The sequence below is a fragment of the Lissotriton helveticus genome, chromosome 12, assembly GCF_964261635.1.
Source record: "Lissotriton helveticus chromosome 12, aLisHel1.1, whole genome shotgun sequence".
NCBI lineage: Eukaryota > Metazoa > Chordata > Amphibia > Caudata > Salamandridae > Lissotriton > Lissotriton helveticus.
In genome coordinates, this window is record NC_136073.1 from 794,876,844 (window position 1) to 794,896,635 (window position 19,792).

Here is a 19,792-nt window from a genome sequence, read left to right on the forward strand (position 1 = left end):
CACCTGTGCATCACTTTTTGAGACACACCAGCGGTGCAACCTGCTGCTCCATATTTACAAGGACAGGTAAAGCTACCCTGTGTGGCTTTTAATGCCCTTGTAAATATGGCCCCTTTACACGCAACACTTTGTGTGGAACAGTTGTGCCATGGGTTTTGCTGTGAGATTTCCTGCGCAACACCCAAGGCTTCTGCCGCATTTCCAGATTTACAAGAAATAGTACACCTGGAAATCTGTAAGAATGCTACACCTCCCCAGGGGGAGGTATAGGGTGGTGCAACAAGAACACATATTTTTATTTCTCCTCATTGTTTACCTCTTTCTACGCGCACTGCATACTGCAGCACATTTAGGAAGATGAAATTACCTATTGTGATTGTTTTTGTGCACAAAGGTATGCCTAACTGCATAAAAACAAAGATATGCCTTACTGCACAAAAACAATCATCCCTGTGATGCTGCCACCCTTGCACCATGGTACAAGGGTGCCTTCATAGGTGCATGGCAGCTAATTATGCACCAGCACTGGGAGAGCAAAGGGATCCATTATATCATTGTAGATATGAAGCATCCCGGTGCTGCGGAATTAACGCAGCGTGGCACAGCCAAATGGCTTGAGGCACAGCAATTAGTTAATTTCTTATGAATAAGGCTCACAGCGAGCAGCAACATCAGCACAGACACATCTATCTCTAAAAGGAGAGCAATACATGTTATTTGAAATATTGACACCCACATTCTATAGTAACTCAACCATCACATCCTGAGCTAATGGACTGGTTCTTCAACTCATGCCTGATCATGACAAAGTAAGAGGGGATCTGGGGAGTGGAGGAGGAAGCATTAACCACCTTCAATGGTAGATCCCACTGTGTCAATGAGTAGGATGCTTAAGACTCACCACATTCATGAAAGTTGATGCTTGCTTTCTTATCTACAACAAGTAGCATCTGGCACAGTGCTGGCACAGATGAAGTATAGTCATCTTCCAGCATGTAGCTCAAAATCTCTTTCCAAAATCCCTGCAAGAAAGAGCAGCGAATGTGTTATTAGTATCATTAGCATTTAATAAGACTGCATTCCCACATATAAACAGTCATAGCCGGTGGGAGGGTTTCTGGTGGGTCTTCTGGAGATGGGGCTACATTTGAATTATCCCCTTCCTGATACCATTCCTTGCTGATGGGGTCCAAGACAGATTGCTGGTATTACACTGATGTAGCACCAACCCTGTTCAATGCTACAATCCGTAATTCTATATCCGAGCAATTATTTGCAGAGAATGAGTGCAACATTTATTCTCCAAAAACCCTGTGAGTGAGCTGCTTTGTAAATGATCTCATTATCTGCTGTTATCCTCATAACAATCACAAAACAGAACTATCTTTATAAATGTGCCAGAGTGTGCAAAGCTATGGCTGGGAATGAACGACCCTGTTGATATGAAATATTGGTGCTTGATGTATCAAGTAGCAAATAGGAGATGCAGATTGAGTAGCTATGTTTTGCAATGTGACTGATGTGCCATTCAATCTCGTTTCAAAGTGGCTATTTAGACTAATTTGGAAAACCTGCCTCATTAAAAAAATGAGGTAGGATTCGACAATCTTCTATGAATGCCGGAAATGCTGGGAATGAGGACTGCATGGGACAGCAGACCTCTATCCCTGCAGCAGAGGAAACAGACTTTACATCGCGTCTCAATTTCACGCTGTGCCTTAACAACTTGGTCCAAACCACTAATAATAATAATAATAATGAGATTTATAAAGCATATAGCTGCGTTAGCTGCGTGTCCCAGCACTGGGGTATCAGTCCTATTATACAGAGTAAGAATATGAATTTCCCTAATCTAAGTTAGCGTGAAAAAACATGTTTTTAAATTCTTGCGATATCGTATTTCAGATTTTTCTTGCCTAAGCCAAAGTGGTAGGGAGTTCCACATCTTGCCTGCCAAGTAGTTGAAGGAATGGCCTCCAATGTGAGCATTTATGATTCTGGGGATAGATGCAAGAGAGGCATCAGCTGATCTCAGATTTCTTTTAGGAAGATAAGGTGTGATCAGAGGTGAAGATATTTAGGGCCTTTATGATTGAGAATCTTGTGACAATAGCACATGGCTTTGAAATATACCCAATGCCTTAACGGAAGCCAGAGCAGCATTGGAAGAGCTGGGGCTGATGGTGAGTGTCTAGGCAGATGAAATAGCAGCCAAGCTGCCATATTCTGCACCCACTGTCGTCTTCTTCATCATGTCTGTGACACTCCTCGATACAGAACAATGCAGTAATACAGTCTCAACATGATTAAAGACTGGACCACTGTCTTTCTGGCAGCTTCTGGCAGGAAGACAAGATGGTTTTAAGGTATTTAAGATCCCAACACATTGCCCTGCAAGACTCGTAATTGCTGTACGTGCCCTAATGTGTCTTTTCAATGCATTCCTTTATCAAGCAAGCCAATACAACCACTTCCCTGAAGGAAAGCGTTGTTGGACTAATGTTGTACTTTAAGTCCAACTCTTTCCCTACAGTTACACAGACTGGAGTTGGAATAGTATATACTATTCCAAAGTCCAGTGCTTTCCCGAAGGCAAATCATGGTAACCACTTGGGTGAAAAAGGAATGCATTTTAAACATGCATTCATGGTTCAGATCACTATGTGCATATTTCCCACATACAAACATGCAGCAGAGAGAGCTTTACTAAAACATGCTATTATGTGAGTTAGAGGATAATGAAGATAACCTGGGAATTGAGGAGTCTTTGGACATTCTGCAATTTATATTTTGTACACTTCTAGTTTATTGACTCACCTTATTTCACATCCTTCTCACTTACCTCGTCAGTATTTTTATGGCGTAATGCAATTTTATTGAGGAGCTGAAAGATTTGGATGTGGATGGTCTCTTCTTCAACATCAGATTCAGGATCCACGTGACTAATGCCCTGTGAAAATGTGGAAAAGCAAGAGAAGTAAAGTAACATATATTTTCACATCATTTTCACTGTGTTTTCTCTCCTCATGGAGGGTCAAGAGATTTGAGAGTGAAAACATCACAATTTTCAAATCAAGGTTGTAAGCACAGAGAGAACCTCTTGGCTTAAATTCAAATGTGAAATTAAAACCACTAGCCGCAAACATGTAAATAAAAATGTATAAATGAAGTTATGCACCCATGCTCCGCTCTACAGAGAATAAAAGTATATGGTCATTTGGGGGAGAAGTGTATAGCATTCATATACAGTGAAAATACCGGTGGACTCACTTATAATATGTAAGGTTCTGATGCACTGGGCACTACATCTGACACATTGCACCTCTGGCACCACAAGGTAGTCTCTCTTGCTCACTACAAAGATTGTGATGCCCCATGAGGCCTCCCCTTGCTGCTTGATGGGGAAGTATGTGCTACATTATGGTACTTCTTACACTCAGTAAGACAAAACCGGGAACTGCATTTTTGGGAGGCAGTGTTGATATGAAATACTGATTTGAAGTATGTTTGTGCTACTTTGTGTAGGATTTGGTAGTTTGCCCTGTTAGGCATTTCAACGATAAAGCGGGGTATGTAACAGAAAGGAGCCCACTAGTTAATGTATTATCAGTGAAAAACACAGCTTATCAGTGCATTCGCTAAATGCCCATGTGCCTTGCCCAATCACCCAAGAAATTTCCCAGTTAGCCCCGGCAAAGTCTAAGGGCCAGTTGTCTCACATAGGCTGGATTGTGTGGTAGGCCTATATACTGCATGGGAGCACTGCTGTTGAGACGTGTATGGAGCGAGTCCAGTTCTCACAGTGTCTGAGCATCTTATTTCTTTGCACTCATGCCAGTCAACATGTGCATCTGGTTACTAAAATGGGATCTAGGTATTCAAGCACCATTGTTACAATGCGATGCAACATAAGGACAGCCATCTGAATTGTTCCTGGCATGATGCCTCTGGCCTGTGGTAAAAGAAAACTATGGACAATGTCTGGCTCATCTGTTAGTTGAGCTTAATGGGAACCCAAGAGTAAGACTAAGCATGGACTGCAGACACTCTGGATTATGGTCAGGCCCCAAGGAGATGGATACCAGACGTCATCAGTGGTGCCCAATCCCCACACATATTACTGAGCATGGACTTGAGTTGTGCATCTTGGTACAACTACTCTGTAACATGGATGCATTGGCCAAGCTTGAGGAAGTCCTACCTGGTTCACAGTGATCAAGAAGGTCATGGCACCTCTGTTGTTATGGAGGAATTGGTGAGACCATAAACCACTGTGGCCTACTCTCCCAGAGACACTGACAAAGCCAAGAATACTGCAGTTTTCAGACACCATGCCACCTGCCATTGCCCATGCTGCCACATATCACCTGCAGCCCCACAAGCACCAGTGAAGAGCACTGATCCAACACCCATTCCTGGCCCCTAGTCAGATGACAGGTGTTTCCTCCAGCTACTAGAGATAGGATCAAAGTGTAAGTGCCCAAAGGACTTGAGATGGTCCAAGAAAAGAGAAGAAACAGAAGAAGTGCCCAATACAAAATCATACATGAGGCCTGTGGAAGAGGAGGGCAATGAAGGAGAAAGAGAATGACTAAAGGATATTATCAGACCACTTTCTGAAACTCGTTGTTCACAACAGTGGACGATTTTGCACAACATCAGAGCAGGATAAAAGTTATAGAATTGCCAGAAGTGCCACAGTACGAATCAAACCAGCTGGAATAGTTGAACTTCGGGACAACGACTCCACTTGCATTTGACATCACTAACTCAGACCCCACAATAGTAAGGGTACACTAGGTAAACTTTTCACAATAATGGAAAAAACATAGATTTGGTATACTGGAAGAATGACTCTTGAAGTGAAAGCTATAAGTAAATTTACTTGAGTGGTTTGGTTCACATCATGGGCACCCTGGAATAATAAGACATGAAGAAAAGGCATGTACAGTGTTGGCACTGATGGGCAGCTGCTGAATTTCAGGTGCAAATGTAAGCAGACAAATGGATAAGGGACACCCATAAAAGTGACGGAGGGAGAAAGACGCACTGGAGTGGAGTAGGGAACATCAAACTCAAATGAAGAACATAGAATGTCAAGGTGAGACTATGGAAACTAGCGAGAGGGACATGAGGTTTATATTCCACCACTAGGGGCAAATATGTGACACTGCTGATGTATATTATACGGCAAAGTAACTACATTTGGGGCACAAGGGGGCTAAAAGGTCCACTTATTTCTTGTGCGCTGACTACTGTTGCTGTTCCCTAACACATTCACCTACCCAAATACGTACATCTGCCACTTACCTGCTCTTTGATAAGGAGGCTGGTTTTTTTAAGCACATAACCCATCACAGCTCTTTCGTTCACGTCATAAAAACCTTTGGCTGTTAAACTGGACATTAAACTTAAAGTGGCAAGAATAACCTGTAATTGAGAAAAAAAAGGTAAGCATGGTTAGTGAGAAACCCTTTTGGTGTATGAATAGGAGAAAATCACACAATCCAGTGAGAAAGTAGCAAGGGAGTGTGAGAAAACCATGCATTCTCTCCTTCCTGTTGTCCACAGAGTAGACAGATATACATTTTTATGTGTGGAAAGCCAGTACCTGGATACAACCTTTTAAAGTATGTTGCAAAAAGGGCTATTATGACACTCTGAAAATGAAACTAGAGTCAATTTAATTAAACTGTTCTTATAGAGTGTCTGACTGAAGTGTGAAAGAGGGAATATTCAAATATTCCAGGTGGGCTACACCTTCTATAGGTGCCTGAGATTTGATAAAAGATTTTTTAAAAAATTGCAAAATATGCCTAGGTAGGTTAAAACCAACAAAAAAGCTCTCAGGACCTGATATTGATTACAAAAATGCAAATGAGAATTCAATAGGCTGTGGATTCCACTGCTGAGGGAATTAAAAAAAACTAGAGTCGTCTGTGGGAAGAATGATGGCCGCTGTCTAACTCCACCTGTAAGATTGAGCAGACATCCCAACACGGACAGCAGATAACAAATGGGTTGCAGTACTTAGAGTTCATTGTCCCACACCTTGTTGTTTGTTTGATCCATATCACTTTCAAGAATTAGTTTTGGCTCAAGACCGTAAATAGTCACAGTCTCCTGTATCCAGTATTGAGTTAAAATTCACATCCCTAACATGGTTCTGTACGCTGTATATTTGCACAATCTGGCCACAATGGCTTCAACTGCCAAAGAATACATCCATGCTTGATTTCTGTGATTCTAACATTCCTAGCAGAGTCCTGTCTCTCATGTTCCTGGTTTAATCTGAAAAATATCTAAGGATAACTTGGTTTATATCGTGCCCTGAGGTTAAAAATGACAAACCCAATACACCTCTCAAAGAGAATCCAATAGAGACAAAGTTATGGCAATACAGCCTTTTGTTTGTTATAAAAAAAAACAGCTTTGTTGATTTTCCTTTGTGCCTATCTCCTGTGCTTGCTAACATGCTGAACATGGTGATTCTGATGCTGAGTTACTTGCTTTCTCCATGGCACTGAAGTCAGGCACATTGTGGACATACATGGCTTCAAGAAAGTCACATATATTCCAATTTCTACATAAAATTCATCTTTTATATCACAATCAGACTTTTCAAACGTGCACATTGAATATTATCCTGTATTATCGATCCACGTTTGGTGAGATTTCGCTGAGACATACCCAAATATTATTCTTGGTAGAGACATGTGAAATACCTTACACCACGGTTGTGAAAGATTTGAGGAGATATTAATATTCTGAACTTCAAAACCCCTTATTTGATCATCAACATTCTCCTCCTCAGTAAGGGGTATTACAGATCAACTCAATGTGAAATACAGACCAAATATGTTAACAGCATACACAAACTTTCTTTTAACACACATTTATTAAACAATTAGGGATCAGCAACCTCTGGGATTGGGTCTGAAAATAATGCATTGACACAGACTAGGGCAGGAAAACTGGGATATGTCCACTTGGACAGGGAGACAATGGAACACAAGACACACTGAACTGACAGAAATGGCTGGAGGTTGCATGACCCAACACCTCCACTGAAGACTTGCCTTGGAGAAAGTCAACAGATTGTGGTGTGCAAACCACAGCTCTGAGTCCATGTAAGTAGGACTACTGCACTATGCAAAAACGGCATAACTTAATTAGATTGAGTTGCTAATTATGAAAGTGCTTTAACACACGTATAATAGCTTGATGGTACCTTGCGATTGTCATCCTCAAGCACGTGACGGACAGCATCCAGATAAAAGGCACCTTCTGAATCTATCAAATAAAGCCATACACCAAATGTTATAACACATAGATATTGACTTTGTCTATTAAGATCAAGAATAATACATAAGTAGTGAAGTTTCCACTATCAACTGTGATCACCACCCTGAGGGTCCTGTCTTTCAGTTTTGGTTTGTGAGTCTGTGACTGTGAGCCCCATGGGGCTATCAATGCCTTCCTGTTTCGCCGTGTATGTCTGTGTCATCATGTACCACTGAGCGTGTCTGTGTCGACCTGCTCCATATTTTATTTCCCTTTTTGTTCCTGTCCAGTGTCTATGTCAGGATCGGTTTTCACAGTGTCCCTGTCCCATTAATGGCTCACAATGGGAACAATTAACCGAAAAGAAAACAGTGGCACTCCTTTATTTCTTCACCATGATTCACATAATTGAAGTTGATGTAAGCAAGACTTTATTCGTAAATTGCAGTCCTCTACCAGGAAAAGTTGGCAGTTAATGTAGCTGAAGAATATAAAATTGAAGTATTTTGCTTATAGCTGCACCATGTTGGACAAGTAAGGGAGTAAGTTGGGACAAGCATTTTATCCCTTTAACTATTTTCCCTGCCTAAATCACACACTGCCACCCACCCACTGACAGTCTTACCAGTTTCCGAAAGGAGCTTGCAGAGCAGCTGTAATGTTGTGGCACGGGACTCTGCACCTATCTGCATCAAGCTACTTTCGAAATATTTATGGACCTCACTAGAGTGAGAATGGGCTGCAAGAGTAAAGTGAAAAGAAAAAATAGACATAATTGAAAAATAACACAACATAAAATTATGCAAGAAGGAACTCAACGCCGGGGAGCAGCCCATCAAGGCCATTCTTCAACGCATGTCCAGGAGGTATGTTATTAATGGTCTGCAACATTTAATTATGATCTTACGAGCACATGGTACTCATGTGACTCATGTGACTACTATAGCTGTATATAGTAAACTGGGCACCATATTCCAGTAGCAAGCCAACCAATGTACTGGGAGGGGAGATAAATACTGAAGCAATAGTAGTATTAAGACAATCAAGTTACGTGCAGGGCAGTGTACAGAAATTAATGTTACAGAGGACCTGATCCCTAGTAAAGGCCAATATATACTTGCAGTATCACAAATACATACATACATTTATGACCAACTCACCCAGTGATAGGATAATAGCCGTGGACAACTTGAGTGGCTCTTCTGTTTCATCGGAAACCCCACTTGAGGGTGTGCAGATCTGCCAATAACAAAGCCATAATAAATAATAATGGAAGCTAGGCTATCTGAAAGCCAATCCCATACATCCAGACAGCAAATAACTTCCAGTGGGGGAATGATAGCATAGGAGTTTGTCAGGACTTGTCAGGACTTGTGGGGCCATGATCCATACCACGCTGCAGAAAAATTAATTGTGTGGAATACAGCATATTCAGGGTGCCCGATATTGGTGGAAGTTCAAATTCTCAGATACCACTCTAAGATGGATGCCTTAGTTTCCTATGGTTTTAGGATAGTTTGTAGACTCAGAAGTCTGGCGAGATTGCAGAAGGTAGTGGTACTTAATGCTTTTAACAAACCTGGCACTAGTGGCGGCTATTCAACGTAATCAAGACGAAGGCTGTTGTTACACTTCATCTTGGTTTATCTCTGGGGACGGTAAAGCTGTTCCCCTTTTCTGTCCTACGGTGTCTGGCCAGCATAGTAGGTGGCATGCTTTTCAGAGCAGGCCTTTTTTGCTTCACTTTTTGCCCATTTTGCGTACCAGGTCTCTAGTCAGCAGAGTGGGGAGCGAGTGTTTCTGTCAGTGGCTTCATTAGGGCCTTTTTCTGTTCTCGCCGCCACTTGCTGTTTCTGCTGTACCACTTAATTTTTTTTTCTTTACCGGCATTCAGTTCTCGCACTTTGGTCCTCATCAGAGATGCTTGTCTTTTGTTTCCCATTCATTCCAGATTCCACGTGCCAGCATTGCTATTTGGAATTTCATGCTTATGGCCGTCAAGTTGTGCACCTGTTTTCAGAGGGCCTTCTTATATGTGGACTGGGGTCTTGAATGCTTCACGTTTGGAATGTAAGGATATTCCAGAAATGTTGTGTATTTGGATTATTTGAACTAAATTGTGGGGTCGTTTCTGCACATATTGACTTTAGGAACCTTAGTGGGATAAATACTGAATTTCCTTGATTGATGGCATTAACCAAATGTATTATTATTATTAAATATATAGTTTAAGATTGGGTGTACTGTTGTTGGGAATGTCATGAAGAGTCCAGTATATGTTATATAGTAAAGTCTAACTGGACAATTGAACCTCCGAGGTAAGCTTTGTTAGTATTATGTATCTGTTGTAAACCATTGTTATTGGGTACAGCTTTTTTCTTTCAGGTCTCCATCCTTGGTGTTACCCCTGGGTCCCTTCTCTTTCCCTGTCACTCGGTTCCTCTGTTACCTATTATCAGAGCCAGAGCTGCCGGGAGGCAGACTTATGGGTGGTTCTTGCAGAGGAGCTCTCAACACTGGCAGATTTATATCCATTGTCTTCTTTCTTAGCATCCTAGAAGCAAATTGGTTCATATAGGATTTTTATGGATTATAATTTAATATTGTATGCAAGAGAGTTCCCAAATGTTGCCCTTTAAAAACACTCCTACTATAAATTGCATTAAGGAGAAACTTTATTTGTTACAATATGTTACACAGGAAATGTCTGTCGCCTCCCACTGAAATACTTTGTTTGTCCTCATGTATATACTTACCAGGTGATGTAGGACGGCAAGCACGGTTGGCACAGTTCCACTCAGCGCTCTGCAACTCTTAGTAACAGCTGCCTTGATGCATAACTCAAGGGTCTGCAAGGAGATAAGAAAATTGAGATGAGGCCAAAGGGCAGTTTGTGCAAATGATGATGGTCAGAGGTGAATTACAAACTTCAAAGTGTAAATTCTGTCTGAATGCAAGAGTGGGTTGGTGTGCGAATGAGCTCTCTTGTGTACTAATTCTAAATACATATGACCACAAGTAGATTTTGACAGATGACCATGCTTATGTCTAATTTTTTCTTTCCTGGTTGCTCTGTTTTCTTGACTCACAGTGCCTTAAGATCTCTCAGATCCACGTAGTGATTTCTGTAGAGGTTATCTGTTGGAGTCAGATGTTGGATTTTAGTCCATCAAGGAACCAGAAGAGAACATGTTCAGCATTTAACAGGGGCATGCCCTAACACATGTAGCCTAGACTCACTTGTCATCGTAGGCCCTGTATTCTTAGCCACTGTTGATGATGGCCCTTGCCTTGGTTGTCCCAGTTCTCTTGGTGGTTCTAGTTCACTTGGTTGTCTGATACACCTTCTTCTTATGGCACTGTCTAGATCCTCTTGGCCATCTTAGTCCCTTCCTTCCTGGCCTTGGTCTTCCTGCTCCTGGTCTTCCTGCTGGTCTTGGTCTTAATGGTACTCATCAGTTTTGTTGATCTCTCTTTCCTTTTCAAATCATCATTCTCCCTTTGCTTTTCCTGTCCCTAGTTCACCTGATGCGTGTCCCGTTGTGATTCCCTTGATGGTTGTGTCCTCTTGGTAGACCTGGTAATCCTAGTGCTCCTGGACTTCCTGGTTGCCCTAGTCCCTCTACTCCTCTTGGTCATTCTCCTCTTCCTGGTCTTCCACCTATAGGTTTTCCTCTTCATGCTCCTGGTTTACCAGGTCTTCCTTTTCATAGTTCTCCTAATCTTCGTATTGATTTTCATGTTCTCCTTTTTCTAGGTCTCTTCCTCCTGATCATCCTCTTATTCTTCTTTCCCTTCGGTCAACTCATATTTTCCTCAAAATCATCCTCCTGGTCTTCATCAACATATTCTTGGTCCTGGTCTTCTAGGTATTGGTCATTGGCCATAAGTAGCCCTTATCCTCCTGAGATCCTACTCCTGTTAAAAGGATTATCTTTACCATGGTGCTTATTGCTGTGTCCCTCCTAGTTGTTCTTCTGGTGCTCTTGCCCTGGTGTTCTTCAATCTTTTCATTCTTCTGGTCCCAGTCCTGCTGGTCCTCATGATCTTCATTGTCCTTATGTTCATGGTCCAGCTAAACTTGGTCATCCTCTTTCAAGGTCCTCTGGATCCTCTGGTGCTGTTACTCCTAGCAATCCTGGTGTTGGCCTTCAGGTTTTTCATGGTGGTCATGGTGGTGGCTGCTGTTCTGGACCTCCTAGCCTCCGCTTTCTCTTCATGGTCTTCTTCCTCTTACTGGTCTCCCTCCTCCTGGTTTTCCTCCTTATTTTCCTAGTCCTCTTAGAAATCCTTTTCCTATTCTTCCTGGTCTTGATCCTCTTGGTTTTCCTAGTTCTCGGACATGGTATTGGTCCCCTGTTGGTTCAAGTTTTCCAAATCCTTCTGGTGGTCCTGGAGTTTCTAAACTTCTTGGCTGTCCTGGACACTCACCTCCCCTTCTACTCATCCCCATGGCCATCTTCCTCCTCCTCATTCTGTGTAGGGTCTTCACAGTGGTGTAGGTTCACCATGTTGTCCTGCCCATCTTCTTCCTTCTTGTTCTGGTGGTACTGGTCCTCCTGATGACCCTCCCTTTCCACTTGCACATCCTTCTTCTCCATTTCATTCCATTCCACAGTAGCTTTATTCGAAGTATACTCATAAAAGCACAAAACAAACAACATTTAGATACAGTTAAAAATGCCTTGGCTGGATAGTAAAAAATGTTTGATAAAACTTAGATCTCAGAGCAAATGGATGAGATAAAAGTTACACCCAGTTAAAATAATCAATCACATTCAGTGGCCAGGCTAGGGAAGTTCAAATTAATGCTCACCAAAGAATTACCCAGATTTAGGTTTCAGCCTTATAGCCCACGCCCATCCTAGGTATTTGGCTACCTCTATTGTGATAAATGGTAAAGTGCTGGTGCGCATAAGCCTTTCCGCTTCGGCGCTCCTAAATGTGCAAAGTAGTAGTTTGCACACTGGAGCCAGCCAAACTCGCCTAGGGAGTGCATAGGCGGGACAGGCAAAAAGCAGGTGGGCAACTGTTTCGCTATGACTCCCACAGGCAGGGCAGATGTTATCACTTGTGGGAGTACACCTGGACATAAGGGACTTTAAAGGTAAGGAGCCTGCCTTGAGTTGGAAGTAAAGCTTCCTATCTCTCGGCCTGGTGATATTATCCCAATAGGATTCTAATCTGGGTGTGAGTTTTGTTTCTAAGAAGATTCCCACCATAGAAGATGAGTCAGAGTTACTCCAAGCATTAAAAGCAGCCCACTCCCAATACTTCTCTTTTAGGATGTTGTCAGAGGGAAAAGAAGCCTCGAATGGGTTCTCCCATCGCATTCTCATTCCCAGGCCAATCAGACTATTCCTAACACCTCTTAACCAACCGATGTTATGGAAGGCATCAGATTTTATTACATCCAGAAAACCTGAGGCATATGATGAGTGTTCAGGTGTCGTTCACAACCTGCGCCAATATAAAATCGGACGCAACTTGGCGACATCAATAATAGCTTTTCTACCCAAATCATATCTAAGTGGCTTAAGAGGGGTGCTTTTTGAGAGATTGGTAATGCTACAGAGGAACTTATTTTCAGAAAGATTTAAAGGTGCTGCTTTCTCAAACCCCCATAATTCGGCACCATAAAGTGCGGAGCTAACAGCTTTAGATTCATAAACTTGGAGGACTGGTCTAATTGGTTTTCTTAGAGACCTTTTATGCTCCAGACTTAAAGCTCCCGTAACTTGTCGATGTTTCAGGGCTGCTAAATCTATATGGCAGTCCCACTTAAGGTTCTTCTCTAACTGTATACCCAAATAGGTAAAAGCCCTGACCAGTTCAAGTGGTTGTTTATTCATAAAAACCCTCCCCTTAAAACTTCGATGCAGATTAAAAGCCATTAATTTCATTTTTGACACATTAACTTCCAGGCCTCGAGCAGCACAAAAATCTTCAAAAATTGATAGAGCTCGCTGGAGGCCATTAGGAGTCTTGGAAATAATTAATGTGTCATCTGCAAACATTAAAATCTGAATTTTTACACCTGCTAGAGAAGGGGCATCTGTATTCACTGGCAACAAACGGGCCACTATTCCATTAATATACAAAGAGAATAACATTGGTGCCAGGGCTCAGCCTTGCCGTACCCCTCATTCAACCGGAAACTGGGTGGTGGCCCTACCCTGCCCTCCCCAGCGGATTCTAGCATGATTGCCCTCGTGTAACCTCATTACGAAGGTTAGGATGTCGTCCGAAAGGCCTAATTTCCTCAACGTCACCCATAACCGGGTATGGGGGACAAGGTCAAAAGCTGAACATAGATCAACAAAGGCAGCATAAAGGCTGCCGTTGCCCAATGTCACAGTCTTCCACTATAAAAGAATAAAATGAATGACTTGATCAATGGTGCTAGTGTATTTACGCAAACCCTCTTGGAAAGGGGACAATATACTATTCTCTTCAATCCAGTCTAAGATATTGTTCAGGATCAACCTCCCAACTACATTCTGAATCGTATCTATCAAGCTGATAGGTCTGTAATTCCCCGGCTGAGTTTTATCTCCTTTTTGATAAACTGGAATTATCACGGCCCCTTTCCAGGAAACCGGGATCGGGCACCCTGGGCTGTTGCATTTGCCATCAACAAGATGTATCTACCCCATCGTATTTTGTCATAGAGGAACACATCCGCAGGGACACCATCGGGCCCTGGCGCTCTACCTCCAGCAACTGCACTAAGAGCTGCTAAAACTTCTTTGTCGTCAAAAGCCTCATCAGTATAAAAAACATAACTAACTTCTTCCATTTGATCATCTAAAGGGTTACGCGCATATTGGGGCCTAAAGTAATTAACCCATCCTTCATGGGAGACATGACTTAGGGGCTGATCAGGTTGACCCCCTCTGCCTCACTTAATGATATTCCAGAATAATTTGGTATTATTCTGCAAACTAGCTTCTTTTAGGTCCTGCCATCTAAGCTCATCCCATAGGCACTTGGCTTTATGGATAGCTTTTTTGTATTCATATCTTGCAGTACGGACAGTACCCATTTCCCCAACCCTGATAGCATTGCCAAGGGCAATTCTTGCTTGCATACATTCATTGTTATACCACCGAAAGGGTTTGGAGTCAGTTAGTTTCTGGCTTCTATGGCGCTTAATAAAGTGGCTACTTGTACTTCTTCTCCTCTTTGGCCTCCTGGTTCTGGTCCTTCTGGTCTACTTCATTCTACTTATTCTCCTGGTTTTACTGATCCTCCTCTTTGTCTTGGGCATGCTGGGCCTTATGTCCTTGGGGTCTCAGTCATCCTGGTCGACTGAGGATCCTCCAGGTTTTTCCCATGGTACTCCTGCTATTGCTTTCTCTTCATTATCTTGGAAATCCAGTTCCGTGTGTTCCTAATCCTGCTAGTGATCTTGGTCCTCCTCCTCCTCCTCCTCCATTCAGTTGTACTGAACTTTTTGGAGAGTCTTGTTCCCTTGTCCTCCTCCTCTGTTTGACCTCCCTTTCACCCTCCTGTTTCTCCCTGTTCATCCTACAGGTCCTCTAGTTATCTGCCTGCTTCTCCAAGTGATCCACACTCCACTAATGTAGTCTCATCCAAAGTCAGCAAAATACACCCTCAAGCCAAATGGCACACTTAGATGTAGCATGGGTGAATGAACACTATTGGAAATACATTTTCCCTTTTTTTCCTGTTAGATAGTAAAATACAGAAAAAATTGGGGTGCTCCTCTAAAACCTGGATCCATGTATGCACCGCTACATCTGTTTCACTATTAACAGTTGTGGACCAGGATTGCTCAATGTCCCTCTTGCACCCCTGCACACTGTGAACCATGGGAGTACAGAGGAGCCTAAAAGGATAATGTTTGCTTTTGAGAATCAAAGGCAACTTGGAGGCAGGAGCTGCAACACAGAAGATGGGTGACCACTAAAAGCAGTTTTAGGAACACATTTAGCTACACAGATGCTAATAAGGAGAATGATCACCTGCAATGAAGGCTTATAAGACTCATTGGGGGAACAACCTCAAATTATGTATGTTATGTTATGTTATGTTATGTTATGGTATAACGTGTTTTATATAGCGCTCAGCTACTCCGGGGAGTGTCCCGGCGCTTCGAACCCAGTGCAGACCAAGAGCAGGCTAAAGATGCCACACACTACTGAACAAAAAGCCAGGACTTGAGATCTTTTCTAAAGGCTAACAGGTTGACAATCTTTCTCAGAAAGACCGGTAAAGCATTCCACAACTGAGGCGCCAAGCGTCTAAAAGAGCGGCCTCCAATGCGGGTGCGCCTTATACCAGGAACAGAAGCCAAGACCTGCGTAGCTGACCTGAGCGATCTCGATGGCTGGTAGAAAGCCAGCCGTCTGATATATTTGGCGCCAGTGTCATGGAGAGCCTTAAAGGCCAAGGTGAGCGCCTTGAAAACAATACGTTTTCGAATTGGAAGCCAGTGAAGAGTTCTCAAAATGGCTCTTGCACTGGCTCTCCGATGAAAGCCAAAAATGGCTCGCGCGGCCGAATTTTGGACTATTTGCAAACGTGATAGAAGATACTCAGGGAGTCCGAGATAGAGCACGTTGGCATAGTCCAGACGAGAGCCAATAAATGCCTGCACAGTGACTTTCCTCTGGGCCTGAGAAAGCAGAGGAAGAAATGTTCTTAACATTTTGAGGAGGCCGAAGCATTTACCAACTAGGCCTAGAATCTGGGGCTTCAAAGTAAGGCTGTGGCGAACTTCACTCCCAAATTCTTGGCCGTGTCCGAAGCAGCGGAGGGAGGAAACATAGCCGCAGGCCACCAAGACTGCCACCTGGGTTCAGAAGGACAGCCAAAACCTCTGATTTGTTCGAGTTGCACTTAAGGCTGTTCCGCTGGAACCATTCAAACACAGCCCCAAGGCAACCTCTAATACTCTCACCATTGAAGTCTGAGCCCTTCTCGCATGAGAAGAGGAGCTGGGTGTCGTCAGCATACGAGACAATCTGGGCACCGTGAGACTCCGCCAGTGCCGCCAAAGGGGCCATATAGATGTTAAAAAGAGTAGGGCTCAAAATTGAGCCTTGAGGAACTCCTACCTCCAATGACGGCACCGCGGCGGAGAATGGGTTGCCCAGATCGTTTGACGGTGGTCCGCTAGAAAGGACTGAAACCAGCTGAACACCGCCCCCGCAGGCCGATCTCACTGAGTCTGGAGAGGAGACCGCGATGGGGGACGGTGTCAAAGGCCGCCATGTATATGGTCAATATGCCATACAACAAAATTCTGACAGGTTTTTATGTTTGCAGCTGGTATTCAAATTTTTATTACAAGTGGAGACTGTCAAAAGAAGGACTTGTAAGGAAATTTGAACATCCTGTCCTTTTAACTGTAAGAGCTCAGACCTAGCAGAAATTGTTCCACTTAGATCCTCAACATTAATCTACAATTCTCAAGCCTCAAAAACAATAGTTCTGTGGAAATGAAAATTGGCAGATTGGAGCCGTAATGATTCTAATAGTGTGTCCACCAAGGTCTACGTCACTCTTGCTTTTTCAGCTAATACAGTTCGCACGTCTCTAACTACGGACTCTTTCCTTTGCTAATATTTGTTTTTATAGCAACTAAAAGTAGTATTCTATAATTCCAACACATTATTGATTACCAACATGATACATTTCCAGTGCTCCTCTTAAGACTTCACTGTTTTACCTGTATGTTCGGTCACCAGGAGTGCAATGTAAAGTCATGGGGCTCCTTAGTGAAGGTCATTTGTAAATTTACTTGTATTTCACAGGGTATAAGCAGCCTCTCAGACTAGAGAAAATGCAATGGCACACTGTTTGTTATAAGAGGTCACCAGGGCTTTAGTAAGCCCAATTACTGCTTGGGACCTATGTCAGGGCTCTAGTGACTGAAGATCTGCTGTTTTGCTATGATTAACGCATCAAGATGGAGCATCAGTATGCTCAATTTCACTTCTATAACCAATTTTACTTACCCAGTATCAAAACAACAGGTGAAGCAAATTTCAGCACTGTTGATGTTTATTTAAATTCTAGCACAATTGCTTCGGTACACATTTCTCCTTTATTAATCCCGATTTCATATGTAACAAATACAAATGTGCATTTTGCTTCTCTGGCTGCCTTCATGGATTGTGTACTAATCACAATTGAGCTGGTTCAGTATTTGGAATTAATGTTGGAAAACTATATTCCCTGTAATCCCTTCATCTCCCAAAACAATACACCAGCTCAAAACTGAAATAATTACCAGGCGTGAATGTGTCAAATAGTGGGGAATTACTGTCCAAATTGGTGTGGTGGTTCTCTTTCTCAGGGGTACCTAAGGGGCAAACTTGGAATCATACATTTTTCCTACATCCCAACATTTCTGATACCCACAATATTGGTACTGTTGGGAGCGGAATGCCAATATGTTGGCCCAATGTACACATGATGGAGGCCTGAACCATCTCACAACTCCACTGTGGTGTAACTAACTCACCAATGGAATCCTGTAGTTCTGTATTCACCCCTCATTTCTCAATAATGTAGTGTTTCATTGCAGCTAATCTCTCATTATGGGATACAGTGTTCATTATGAGTGGATCATTTGGGATTGGTTGAAGAGGCAAGCATGGACAGCAAATAAAGGTCACACTCACCGTGAGCAAACGAAATACCATATCAGCAGGCAGCTGGGGCTGGAGCCTTTTAACTTCATTGACCAACCAAGGAAGCTCCTTATCTAGTTGCTCCTCTGGCAGAACGGAGGCCAAATGTCCCAGGGTTGTGATGACTTGCCCCCAGACCTGTTAAGATAAATTACACCAGGTTTTCAGTTCCACACACTAGACATTAACTACTAGGAAAAGATGAGCCACATGTGGAAGTAGAGGGTTCCCTGGAGAGGCAGCTGCACTTGACATCTGTTCACTAGGAAGTGATTCTGTCATGCAAAGGCAGTGGTTTGTTTCACTGGCAGAATATTCCAATAGACAAAACTGATTCTCTAAAATAGAAATGTTATCCATGAATTTGTTTCGCTCTTGTCTTATTTGGATGAGGGTTCCCCACCCACTCTCTCTATTTTCTCCCTCTCCCCAGCTCTTTTTAAAAAATATATTTCCCCTGCCTCCTATTCATGGACAGGTTGTGGTAGACATAGAAAATACACTACTGCAGCTGCGATTTTATTAAATTGCCCTAGAATCTAATTCTGTCACTTTCTTTTCCAAAAATACTTATTACACTTACTGTTTCCTAATACTTAAGTATTATAGCATGGTTTAGCTTTGATTTTTTTTCATATATCTGACCTGATAGGAATTTGATACTTGGTCGGGTACAATAAAGGTTTTTACACATTTTATTCAGCTACATAAATAGAGATCACAAGTCTGGGTCAAGAGAATGAATTTCATATTTTTTTGTATTTCATCAAATAAAGTATATATGCAAAGGCACAGGAAGGGGCAGTCAATGTGTATGCATCAGTTATCTCACAAAACGTAACAGCTCTAAACCTTCATCCACTGCACTCTGTTCTTTTCCCACTTTACCAACTCACCTCCTGGAGACTGGGGATGGTTTCAAGAAGAAATACCTTACAGGTTGAGTAGGCTTCAAAGAAAAGTGTGACTAGAGGAGTGTCTACACTGGAAGCAAACTGGCCTGATAACATCTCAATGACTGCACAAAAATAAAATAATTACAGTTAAGTTCAAAGGCTTAAGTGTTGCATTAATCTACACATGTACCACCTTGTCTGGTAGTGCATTGGACATACTGAGCAAAAACAGTGCAATGCGTCTGCTGATAGGAAATGATTTTTAGCAGGTATTAGACTCAATTCACATAGGAATTCTCTGACTCTCATAGATACTGTAATGGTATCCATTTCGATCATGCATCATATTGTACTTTTGAAGCATTCTAGACAATATATGGTAATAATTCCACATTACTGCAACTCATTGTATAGAACTAAAATGAAGGAAAGGCAGAATATGTGTCACCAGAGTAATTTTTACATTCAATTAGCAACAAAGCAATTTAGTTTGTACAGTTTTGTTGTTTATGAAATAAGAGTGGAGAAATCAGATTTTGCACAAGTTATTACTGTATGAAGATATTTGCCCTCTTAGCAAAATAAAAAAAAATATGTAAAAATCTAAATGATGATGCATCAGAGCATTCCTTATCAGTAATTTTGTAAATCATTTTATGTGGTTAACAAAGAAGTGCTGGTTCAGATATCACCAGAGTAAAAAAAGTGGTGTAATGATTTTGCACTCTTCTGCTAATCAGGCAGGAAGACACTACACTGGGTTTAATCTCACATCTAAATAAACAGTGATTCATTCAATTTCCTATATTAAGCATAGCAAAACGTGTGAAATCACATTGCCCCTTTTTCTGTCCTAATATTGAAAATGTTTAGTTGGGAGCAAATCTTTCTTCCTGCATTCTTTATTTTTCAAGAGGCAAAAATGGTAAAAATATGTTTACTCCATGA

At 42.2% G+C, this 19,792-nt stretch overlaps 1 protein-coding gene across 1 annotated transcript in view; it reads right to left on the reverse strand.

The window, feature by feature from the left end:
* Positions 1–19,174, reverse strand: part of LOC144798150 (maestro heat-like repeat-containing protein family member 2A) — a 33,033-nt gene extending 13,859 nt beyond the window's left edge. Inside the window, exons 1-11 of the mRNA XM_078668899.1 lie at positions 19,132–19,174; positions 18,845–18,966; positions 17,940–18,086; positions 11,793–11,921; positions 10,041–10,133; positions 8,445–8,523; positions 7,910–8,023; positions 7,232–7,293; positions 5,311–5,430; positions 2,843–2,950; positions 902–1,022 (exon numbers count right to left, since the gene is read on the reverse strand). Coding sequence (XP_078525025.1) covers positions 902–1,022; positions 2,843–2,950; positions 5,311–5,430; positions 7,232–7,293; positions 7,910–8,023; positions 8,445–8,523; positions 10,041–10,133; positions 11,793–11,921; positions 17,940–18,086; positions 18,845–18,966; positions 19,132–19,174 — 1,138 coding nt within the window. The remainder of the gene's footprint in view (positions 1–901; positions 1,023–2,842; positions 2,951–5,310; positions 5,431–7,231; positions 7,294–7,909; positions 8,024–8,444; positions 8,524–10,040; positions 10,134–11,792; positions 11,922–17,939; positions 18,087–18,844; positions 18,967–19,131) is intronic.
* Positions 19,175–19,792: the final 618 nt, after the last annotated feature.